At 36.8% G+C, this 12,617-nt stretch overlaps 1 protein-coding gene across 2 annotated transcripts in view; it reads right to left on the reverse strand.

Moving 5' to 3' along the window:
• LOC106875255 (coiled-coil domain-containing protein 180) overlaps window positions 1-12,617 on the reverse strand; it is a 177,197-nt gene that overhangs the window by 148,659 nt on the left and 15,921 nt on the right. For both annotated transcript variants that reach the window (XM_089338941.1, XM_089338940.1), the window contains exons 7-12: window positions 11,494-11,628; window positions 10,357-10,452; window positions 8,385-8,548; window positions 5,428-5,547; window positions 3,385-3,464; window positions 576-664 (exon numbers count right to left, since the gene is read on the reverse strand). In XM_089338941.1, the coding sequence (XP_089195067.1) occupies window positions 576-664; window positions 3,385-3,464; window positions 5,428-5,547; window positions 8,385-8,548; window positions 10,357-10,452; window positions 11,494-11,628 (684 nt within the window). The remainder of the gene's footprint in view (window positions 1-575; window positions 665-3,384; window positions 3,465-5,427; window positions 5,548-8,384; window positions 8,549-10,356; window positions 10,453-11,493; window positions 11,629-12,617) is intronic.

The following is a 12,617-nucleotide window of genomic DNA, read 5'->3' on the forward strand; positions in this document are numbered from 1 at the left end:
ACGTTTGCCACCTTGGAATCCTCTGTTTAGTGGGTTGATCCACTACTCAGGAAGAGACTATTCTAGAGTACATTCTGCCTTATCTTCGAAACGTCTAGTTAGAATAGAGGCAGCTGATGAATAATTCCAAGTGGCTTTCTGTTTTCCTATGTGTTCGTTCCGTTGTCTGTAGTTCATTGTTCTAACGTCCTGTACCCTGATATGCATCTATATACACATGTAGATGTAAGTATATACATATATGTGTGTATACGTGCATATATATTCTTTGTATATATATATATATATATATATATATATATAGTCCAACTCAGGCCAGCATGGAAGATGGACATTAAATAATGATGATGTTATATGATAGGCTTCTTTCAGTTTCCATCTCACAAGGCTTTGGTTGGCCCAAGGTTATAGTAGAAGACACCTGCCCAAGGTGCCATGTAGTGGGACTTAACCTGGAACCATGTGGTTGGGAAGCAAGCTTCTCACCACACAGCCATGCCTGCACCTGTAGCCACATGTGCCTCCATGTTTAAATAAATATAATAAAATATTAAAAACAAAAAGGCCACATATACCTCTTCGTCGTGCATTTTTGCTAAACCTTTTTGGTTACACTTTTCATACTCAGTTTTCATTTGCATCAGAAATTCTCGTTTCTCTTTCTCTGAAAATTGCAATAAAAGAGAAATAAAGTTTCAAATTAAAATTACTTGGTAGTAATTAATAGTCAACCTGTATTGGAATTGTTTATTTATTATCATTAACCTTTTACTTGTTTCAGTCAATAGACTGTGGCCATGCTGGAGTACTTCTATGAAGAATCAACCTCAGTACTTTGAAGGAATCAACCCGAGTACTTTTTTTAAAGTCTGGTACTTGTTTTATCAATCTCTTTTGCTGAACGGCTAAGTTATGGGGATGTAAACAAACCAACACCCGTTGTCAAATGGTGATGGAGGACTCACACAGTTATACACACACACACACACGTGATGGGCTTCTTTCAGTTTCCATCTACCAAATCCACTCACAAGGCTTTGGTCAGCATGAGGCTATAAAAGATGGCCAAGGTGTTATGCAATGGGACTGAACCCAGAACCATGTGGTTGGGAAGCGATCTTTTTACCATACAGCCAAATCTGACTCTCCCCAAGAACTACGTTAAGGGTACACGTGTCTGTGGAGTGCTCAGCCATTTGCACATTAATTTCACGAGCAGGCTGCTCTGTTGATCGGATCAACTGGAACCCTCGATGTCGTAACCGATGGAGTGCCACAACATTATATATGTATATATATATATATATATATATATAAGTGGCATGCATTCAAGACATGTTAGTCATGCACTGCTTGTCTGTTGATTTCTATATAACTCAAAAATTTATTGAAGACTGTAATATATTTATAACCGCATTGAAAAGTTGTCCAAATCATTGGAAACCAAGCTAAAATAGTTACTTTGTTTCAAAGGAAACCAGGCCAGATTGATACTTTGCTTTTGTTACCAGGCATGCTTAAAGAGAAATGCATATGAAATCTTTTGTGCCCACCACCATCTTCCTATCATTTCTCTTCTGCCTATCTGTAAAGTCAATGCCTATAAGATTCTTTTTATTTTGATAAAATATCTGCTGAAGTCATGCTTTTGATGAAAGTGAATGTCATCTCTCTTTCTATCAATTTGTCTTTGTCAACAATTCTTTGTAACTGATGTTGCTAATAGGGTTTGACTTTTTGACCCATAAACATTGTGACCAAAACATCAAAAATCACATAATTCTTAATTAGTCAGCTCAAATGTTGTTGTGACTTTGGAATATCTATTTTGCTCTGTCGTAAGTTTTGAAATTATTATCATTAACCATCCTCTTTTGCATTGAACAAAAAATTCTGAAATCAGAAATATAATATAGCTAATTAATCTTTTGCTGGTTTACTAAAATTATCTTTCCATTTTGCTGAAACTGATTTACAATTCACAATCGCAGTAGAATGAGGTATACTGTGACAAAGTGAAATTAAAGTGCTTATTGTTTTTTTGTTTTTTTTTTTGCAACTGAAAGTGTTTTTTTACTACAAAATGAAACATGAAAGTTACAAAAAATATGAGTACACCTCATTTTACTGTGGGAAATTTCTCTGAAAGAAATCTTTGCAGAAAGGTAAATAGATTGATTACATATTTCTTTCATTATTTTATCGCAGTTTTTTTGCCCAACAAATTTCTGTGAGATTCGGCTGCTATTTCTAGCATGTGGATAGCCTGCTTGAAGGATGTAGAATCGGGAGGGGAGAGGGTTGGGGTAATTTTTTTTTTTGAAAAATTGAAATTTACAAACAATTTTTTTTCAGAATCATAATCTCCATATTTTTCTATGCATTTCCCCGCAAAAAAACTTCTAAAAAAAGTGAAAAATGAAGAAATGGGGTGTGGGGGAGATTGAAATTTTGAAGTTGCAATTTTTGCCAATTTTTTTCAAAATTGGAATCTCCATAGCCGAAAATGTGGGTTTCTGTAAAAAAAGAATTTTTTTTTTAAGTGAGGAGGGTGGAGTTGGGTTACATCTCCGCCATATGCACCAAGTATTTATTGCATGACCAACCTCAGAAGTCACTGCATGCCACTCTCCTTGTTTCTTTCTGTGGAACAGCGTAGGCTCGAAACGTTAAAGACTTTTTCAATTCCCCAGCGTTAAACTAATACATCTGTTTGTTTTCTACACCACCTGTCTTCGTCTGTTGTTCTTTTTGTGAATTCTCCCTAAATATATATATATATATATATATATATATATATATATATATATATATATATAGGCGCAGGAGTGGCTGTGTGTTAAGTAGCTTGCTTACCAACCACATGGTTCCGGGTTCATTCCCACTGTGTGGCACCTTGGGCAAGTGTCTTCTACTATAGCCTTAGGTCGACCAAAGCCTTGTGAGTGGATTTGACAGACAGAAACTGAAAGAAGCCTGTCGTATATATGTATATATATATATGTGTGTGTGTATGTGTGTGTGTGTGTGTGTGGGTGTGTGTGTGTGTGTGTATGTTTGTGTGTCTGTGTTTGTCCCCCCCTAACATTGCTGGTGTGTTTACGTCCCTGTAATTTAGCGGTTCGGCAAAAGAGACCGATAGAATAAGTACTAGGCTTACAAAGAATATGTCCTGGGGTCGATTTGCTTGACTAAAGGTGGTGCTTCAGCATGGCCGCAGTCAAATGACTGAAACAAGTAAAAGAGTATATATATATATATACACACACACATATACACACACACATATACACAAACACACACATATATGATGAAGGGTATGTGTGTTCATGAGTAATGAATAGAAACTTTTACTCTTTATTACATCAAAATCTTGTTACTTACTTAGTTTTTCAGTTACCTCGTTTATTTTTCCATACCATTCTTCAACAAGACCTTTTGTGCATTTCGGTGGCAAGAAATTCCTATTTAAATTTAAAATAAAACAGGTTTACAATATCAAATATATTTTAAAACATTTTTATATGCTTATTTCATGACCCAGACATGTCTACACCATTGCTACAATACCACAACGATGTGGGGGTACAATGTGGGTGTACTAACCATTGCATGATCACAAGTCCCTATGGGGGTGTGTGTGCTCAGTCTGCTAGTAACAAGAGTCAGACTTCCTTAAATTATATCCTACCATCTTAAAACAGGAAGGACATATTGGACAGTGTAGTCCTAGATATACAACAAATGGAATGGTCAAGGATGGAATGTCTTTGATTAAAGGCCTGCTCAATCAGTGCTGACAACTACAATACCATCGTACAAAAAAAAAGTATATGTATGTGTATATATCTACACATACACACTCATACAGACATACACACACACTGTACAGAGACACACACACAGACATACACACACACACTTATACACACACTCATTATACACACAGACATACAAACTCATATACACAGACACACATGCACTCATTATATACACACACATGCACAATCATTACACACACACACACACACACATTCACAGATATATATACACAGGTGTAGATATGGCTGTGTGGTTAAGATGCTCACTTTGCAACCGTTTGATTCCAGGTTCAGTTCCAGCGTGTGACATCTTGCACAAATGTCTTCAACTATAGCCTTCGGTCAACCAATGCCATGCAGGTGTAGTTGGTAGACAAAAACTGTGTGGAATCCTGTTGTGTGTATATACATACGTGTGTGCGTGTGTTTTGGGTGTGTGCATGTTTGTCTTCTTTTCCTATCTGACAACTGGTGTTGGTTTGTTTACATCTGCATGATTTAGTGGTTCAGCAAAAGAAATGGATATAATAAGTACCAGGTTTAAAAAACTATAATACTGGGGTTGATTTGTTTGACTAAAAGCCTTTTATAGTGTTGGGTTTGATCCCACATTTTGCCACATAGAAATCAACCTTGTGCACAACCGAGATTTTGTCTCATAAACGACCATTTACTCAAACATGGAAAAATCCCCAGCAACTAGAAACATTATAGCCGGAAGAAAGATATGGTGTTTCTAGAACGGTGTTGCAGGATTAGTGCTGAAGGGTGATTTAGGACACTACTATAATGTGAGCCTAAAACATGCTCTTGATCAGATCAGACAAAAGACACAGCTAAAGCAACACAAAACACAACAACCCTCATTTTAACAATGCAGTCTCTCTCTCTCTCACACACATACAAAAGGTGTCCATACATGTATTAGTCAACCCAAGACTATGTTTAAGAGTGCAAAGTACTGTGCAGTGGGACTGAAACCAAAACTCAAAAGTGGCAAAACCAATATGTGTAACCATGTAGCCATAACAATATCTGCTCCATGATTCTTCAGCATTTGACTCAAATTAAAATCAGTCTGTCAATATAAACAGGAACTAATTATTGTTAGGTGGAAATCAAGAAAAAAAAAAAAAAGACATGGCTGTATGGTAAAAGCTTGCTTCCCAACCACATGGTTCTGGTTTCAATCCCACTGTGTGGAACCTTGGTCAAGTGTCCTCTACTATAGCCTCAGCCTGACCAAGGTCTTGTGAGTGGATTTGGTTGACAGAAACTGAAAGAAGCCCGTCACACAGACACACACATATGTATGTGTGTGTGTGTGTTCGTCCTGCACCACCACTTGACAACTGGTACTGATGTGTTTATGTCTATATAACTTAGTGGTTCAGCAAAAGAGACAGACAGAATAAATACCAGGCTTTAAAAAAAATAATTACTGGGATCAATACATTCGACTAAAAAACTCTCCAATGCAATGCCCCAGCATGGCTGCAGTCTAATGACTGAAACGAATAAAAAATAAAACAAAATAAAATGAAAACTACACACAGAAAACAAAAATGACAAATGGTTTTTGTATGAATGAAAATGTAGAAAATACCTGAGAAATTGTAAATGTTCTTTATATTCATTTAATAAATTTGAGAATTTAATGCTTATCTCATCAAGTAAGATTTCAACTTCTTTCGGTTTGACAGAGACACAGGTCAACATGAATTGTCTGGAGAAAATGAGAATTAGAATAGAATCGTTTGAGATGTCTGAGAAATTTTTCATATTTTTCTGGTAGAGTTCCTAGAGAAGGAGAAGTGGGAAAGGGAGGAGAAGTATATATATAATGTATAAATATATATACATATATATATATAATGTATAAATATATATACATATATATATATAATGTATAAATATATATACATATATATATAATGTATAAATATATATACATATATATATATAATGTATAAATATATATACATATATATATATATAATGTATAAATATATATACATATATATATATATATATATATAATGCATGTTGTTGACTGGGCTTTAAGAGAAAAGAAACAGTCTTCGAAGGACTGGAAGAAAGGTGGTCACATGGAATTGTATCAGACTGCCAGAAGGGAAGCTAGGAGACAGGTTTATTTAGCCAGAGGGGAAGCAGGTAAGAAAAAATCTGCCAGTGTCCTGCACCGTGAGGACCAAAGACTTGAGGTATTTCGTGTTGCAAGACACTGTGTGAGAGACAATTGTGATGTTGTAGGAGAGAAATGTGTCCGCGTGGATGATGGTTCACTTGCACTAAATGTGGCTGCAAAGAGAGGTTTGGAGACGCCACTATGAAAGGTTGCTCAATAAAGAGAATGAATGGGAGAAAGAGAGTCTGCTGAATGTCGACCCAACAGAGGGGCCAGCTATCCGAGTTGACAGTATCATGGTAAATGAAGCAATTAAGAGTATGAAAACAGAGAAAGCCCCCGGCCCATCAGGAATCACTGCAGAGATACTCAAAATATCTGGCAGTGTCGGCTATAGCTTAGTCACCCATATAGTAAACCAGGTGATACACGAAGGAGTCATACCCAATGACTGGTGTAGCAGCACCATAGTCAACTGCTACAAAGGTAAAGGTGACGCTTTAGGTGTCTGTGTATGTATGTATATATATATATATATATATATATATATATATATATATATAGATGAGACTGGGAGAATCTCAATATAGAAAACACCTAGTGGCACTCAAATGATTTGAACTTACACTCCAATATCTTCACCAAGGAACAAGCCAGCAGGGTAGAGTGGCTATAATGGGAATCTGAGAGAGCAAGCAGATATGGAGACAACAATTCAAATAAGGAGATAAAATCTTGGGTTTTAATATACAAAATATATACATACATGTATATACATAAAAAGAGAAGGCAGGCTCAAAATTTTCAGATAATAAACTATCAAGTATAAATATATATATATTTTTATAGAGCAAACTTGCTCAGACTACATAGACTCAAAGAATTAGAGAGAAGAAGGTATTACAAGTCGAACAGCTGTTTCTAAGGGCTTGAAGTTACTTCATAATATTGGCAGATGTAGAGCAAAAAGTTGCAGTTTGTAATGAAAGCAAACAAACATTGGTAAACTCTAGAGCTCGTCCATTAGGGTGGATAGATAAGAGTTTAGGTTAGACGCTCTCTGTCTGTCCCTCTCACTTTCTCTTTATACACACACACACACACACACACACACACACAGTGTGAGCATAAATCGAAATCGTAATTGAACCATATTTGATGACTGGCACCTGTGCCAGTGGAGCACTAACAGCACCGTCTGAGTGTGATCATTGCCAGAGCAGCTGTCTGGCTTCCATGCCAGTGGCACGTAAATAGCACCATTTGAACATGATTGTTACCAGCGTCGCCTTACTGGCACTTGTGCCAGTGGCACATTATAAAACATTCGAGCAAGGTTGTTGCCAGTGCCACTGGAATGGCTCCCGTGCAGGTGGCACATAAAAACTCCCATTTGAGCGTGGCCGTTGCCAGTACCGTATGACTGGCCCTCGTGCTGGTGGCACGTAAAAGCACCCACTACACTCTCGGAGTGGTTGGCGTTAGGAAGGGCATCCAGCTGTAGAAACTCTGCCAGATCAGATTGGAGCCTGGAGCAGCCATCTGGTTCGCCAGTCCTCAGTCAAATCGTCCAACCCATGCCAGCATGGAAAGCGGACATTAAACGATGATGATGATGATATATATATATATATATATATATAATGGAATGGAAGGCTTATGATACCTGTGGAGTATCTCCCTCTCCCATTATAATCATTTTTGTAGTTTCAAGGATCTGGAACATGAAGTTCACAAGTGGAGTACAATTCAATAGCTGTTTATTTTACAGAGTTCTTGTTCATGTTCTTTGCTCTCAGTGACCATCTTTATGGTTTGTCTCATTACTTCTGGAGATAAGCATGTGGAGTCACAGCAGGACAAGAATCCGCTGTGAGCTGCTGGCTTCACAGTGTTTCTCGGCGTTGAACATGAGAAGAGTGAGAGAGAGCATGTCGTTGTTCTCTTGCTTAAATACTGGTTGCTGGCGAGAGTCTCGTTGTCGTCTCGCGCATGGCAAATGGTTGCAGGCGAGATCTCGTTCTTGTCTTACACATGGTAATGGCTACTGGCGAGATCTCATTCAAAATGGTGCTGGCTTCTTGTGCCTCGCTACATGTGTATGTATGTGTGTACATGTGTATACTAGTATACAACAATGCTTAGTGTTGCATCACTTTAGATTCAAATTGAAGTTAGTCACTCAATAAACCAAGAATGATAAGATTGAAATAATTACTGGGGTTGATGTGATTAATGGAAAAGCCCTAAAAAGCAGTGCCTTAGAATGGCTACAGTTAAATGACTAAAACAAGAAGACAATAAAACAACACATAAATTAGAGGAAATGAAAACCGAAAAATTTCCTTGTGCATTATTTACAGATTTCCTTAGAAAAAGAAAACAAAAGAAAAAACAAAAAACAAAAACTCAACCTGAATCTTTCAAGAATTTCCTGTATGTTCTTGTTTTTCCAAAGAGTCGTGAGTGACTTCCAGTTTAAATGATGCTTCCGATCTTGTTCTATGCTAACCAGGAGTAATTGGGTATAAATATCAGTGTAGCTCTGTTTGTTATTTAACAAGGTCTGGTTGATTATCTGAAATAAAACCAAACTGATATTATTATTATTATTATTATTATTATTATTATTACTATTACTACTACTACTACTACTACTACTACTGCTACTACTACTACTACTAATGTGGTGAGCTGGAAGAATCATTAGCATGTTGGGTGAAATGCTTAGCTGTATTTCGTCTGCCGCTATGTTCTGAGTTCAAATGCCACTAAGGTTGACTTTACCTTTCATTCTTTTGGAGTCAATTAAATAAGTACCAGTTATGCATTGGAGTCAATGCAATTGACTTAATCCCCTCCTGCAAGCTACCCTTGTGGCAAAAACTTGAAATCATTATTATTATCATTAATGGGGTGAGCTGGCAGAACAGTTAGTACGCCGGGCAAAATGTTTAGTGGCATTTTGTCCATCTTGATGTTCTGAGGTCGACTTTGCTTCTCATCCTTTCAGGGTTGATAAATTAAGTACCAGTGAAACAGTGGGGTCAATGTAATCAACTATTCCCCTCCCACCAAATTTCAGGCCTTGTGCCTATAGTAGAAAGGATTATTATTTTTCTTAAGGTAGCAAGCTGATGGAATCATTAACATGCCAGGTGAACTGCTTAGAGGTATTTTGTCCGGCTTTACATTCTGAGTTCACATTCTGCCGAGGTCAACTTTGCCTTTTATTCTTTAGGGGTTGATATAATCAACTAGTCCCTTTCCTCCAAATTTCAGGCCTTGTGCCTTTGGCAGGCAAGCTGGCAGAATCATTAACATGCTGGGCGAAAAGCTTAACAAGATTTTGTACATTCTGAGTTCACGTTTTGCCAAGGTCGACTTTGCCTTTCATCCTTTTGGGGTTGATAAAATAATACCAGTTGAGCACTGGGGTTGATAAGAAAAAGCACCAGTCCTGCACTGGAGCTGATTCTTCTCTTTCTTTTTGTCTCCTCCACATATTCTCTTTCTCTCTTGAAGACATTGGCCTCGTTTAAACCGAGTAAACCCAGAGAAGGTTGAGCTCTATCAGGTTTAAAAGTATTCAAGACACACACTATGTCATAGCAGCACCTCAACAACTCTATCAAGAGTTAAGGGCCCATAGGGTAGCATGGCAAAATATAGCACCAGTTCATTACAGGAGTCAATTTTTTTAAGGAAAGAAACCATTGAAAAGACAGAAAAAGAACAGAATCAAATGGTAGGTCTGTGGTTGTTGTGATTGTCGGTGATGGTGTTGCTGTTGTTGTTACTGTAGCTGTTGTGGTGGTGGTTGTTATTGTTACTGCTGTGCTTGTTGTTTAACCCCAGGATTAACTGACTAAGCAGACTTATGATCAAAGACATTCCAACCATGGTCATCCCATCCATCTCTCAGGTAGTGTATTCACCACTATATTATCTAATGTATCCCTCTCTTTTTTCCAAGACAGCCGAGAGTAATTTAAGGGAGATTTAACTGTTGTTTCTGGTATATCAAGCAACAAGTGAAGTAATAAGTTGGATTGGACTGAGTTGGTAAATGATAAAGTTTGCTTGCTTGTGTGTGTGTGTGTGTGTGTGTGTGTGTGTGTGTGTGTGTGTGTGTGTGTGTGTGTGTGTGTGTGTGTGTAAGGTGAATTGAGAATTTCAATTATCCAGATTTATCATCATCATCGTAGTTTAACGTCCGCTTTCCATGCTAGCATGGATTGGACGATTTCACCAGTCCTCAGTCAAATCGTCCAACCCATGCTAGCATGGAAAACGGACATTAAACGACGACGATGATAATTTAATTACTTGATTGATACAGAAAAATTGTAATTATGAAAATGGTGATAAAAAAAAGCTTAATACCTGCACTTCAGTCTCCATCAGGCGATATACCTCCGGTGTTGTGAGGTAAGCTATTTCTTGAAAAGAATTCGTGTAATTGAACAAAACATTTTGTATCTGCAAGAGAATGATACAATTTAGATGGATTAACCCTTTACCTGTGTATTATCTGTGACACACAGCACATATTTCCTTGACGTCTCTACATAATATATGCTAACACATTCCCAATATAACTTGGGACCTATGAAAAGAAAGCTTTATATTCAGAAGGTATGAAACAAGCGCTCACTAAAAGTTTGAAAACATATTTTCCTGGCATCCATGCATCATATACAATACACATTCCTAATTTTTTGGTTCAACCACAAGAATAACTTCAGATTTATTGAAAGGCAAACTTTACTTTATATTACTCTGAATATATGAAAGAAGGGCTAACTCAAAATCACAAAACAAGCGCATGGACATTTAGGAGAAAATGATTTGGACAAGCAAAGGGTTAATAAGACAATCAGCCTGTTAATGAAAGAGTAATGTATATGTGTGTGTGTGTGTGTGAGAGAGAAGGCATGTGGCCAAGTGGTTAAGAGGTACTCATGATAGCAAGAACGTGGTTTTGATTCCTAGACTCAGTGTGCTTTGTTCTTGGGCAAAATACTTCACTTCACGCTGTTCTGCATTTTTGACATTTGACACCATGGCACACCATGCACCTGTACAGACAATGTCAATTTGATGGAGGAAGTGAGTTAATGTACAGCTCATACATTTGATCATTTTAAACAAATCGTCTGTGCAGGTTGTTCAGCAAGAAATTGTGAAAACCTCATCTGTTATCTATGACAGGAGATTCCACAAGAAATAAAAATATGTGTGTTTGTGAAATTAAAAGTATAAAATGGTGACGATTTACCCATTGCACCCTGTATATGTTTTTGTATTTGTCTTCCCAGTGCCTGGCAACTAGCGTTGGTGTGTTCATGTCCCTGTAGCTTAGAGGTTCACTAAAATAAACTGATAGAATAAGTACAGACACAAAAAAATTATCACTAAGGTTGATTAGTTTAACTAAACACTTTAAGTGGTGCCTCAGTATGGCCACAGTCCAACGTCTGAAATAAGGAAAAGATAATAAAAGAATGTGATCTGAAATACCTGGGATATTCTACTATTTTCAATTTCATGAAACTGGTAATCTAAATACTGGATATACTTCAGCTTACATTGTGTGTGGCTTTGGACATCAGCTTGCAACTTGTTGAGTTCTTCAAATGTGAAGTTCATTAGATTCTGAAATGAGACATAGAGATGTACACATACAATATATATACATTTTACATATATGTGTACGTGCATGCATGCATCTATCCATACAAACACACACAAGCATATATAGTTTAAAAATCCTATAGAGGTAGAATCAATAAAAAAAAGTACTCCATCCAGTGAGAGATAAATATGAATTGAAATACACAACTGAAAGTGCTACTAATAGTTTCATGCTTTTATGATACTTGAACAGGCATATCTATAAAATATGTCATGCATCTTAAAGTATTCTTTCAGGCCCTGTTTGTGCATTATCTATATATATAAAAATGAGAATGTCTGTCTGTCTGTCTGTCTGTGTGTGTGTGTGTGTGTGTATCCCTAAAACTCGAGAACTACGCAACCAATTTCATTCAAATTTTACACATGCCTTACTTAGGGTTCCAGTTGTGTTTTAGTCAAAAAAAATTTTTAACTTCTTGCAGAGTTCGAGCCCACGGCAACATAATATCTCCTCCACTATTTAAGTATTACGTGTCAAAAGTGAAACAAAAACACTCATGTCAAATACTTTCATTTTAAAAATGAAACTATTCCACTAACTGAAACAATCACATTTCGATACTGTAGTGACAGATACTTTCACAGAGAGAGAAAGAGAGACAGAAAGAGAGAGAGAGAGAGAGATGTATATGTATACATATACATGTATATGTACACCATTTCGATACTGTAATGACAGATACTTTCAGAGAGAGAGAAAGAGAGAGAGATGTATATGTATACATATAGATGTATATATACACGTATATGTATTGATATAGATCTATATGCATACATGTATATGTATACATATGTGTAGATGTATATATATATAGATGTACATGTAATATGTACACATATATACATATATATACATGCATACAGATATCTATACATATATACACCCATCACACACATACACATGCACACAAACACACACACTAGTCATTTGTTTTCTTATCCAAAAC

Source organism: Octopus bimaculoides, chromosome 21 (assembly GCF_046866305.1).
Source record: "Octopus bimaculoides isolate indiv1 chromosome 21, ASM4686630v1, whole genome shotgun sequence".
Classification (NCBI taxonomy): domain Eukaryota; kingdom Metazoa; phylum Mollusca; class Cephalopoda; order Octopoda; family Octopodidae; genus Octopus; species Octopus bimaculoides.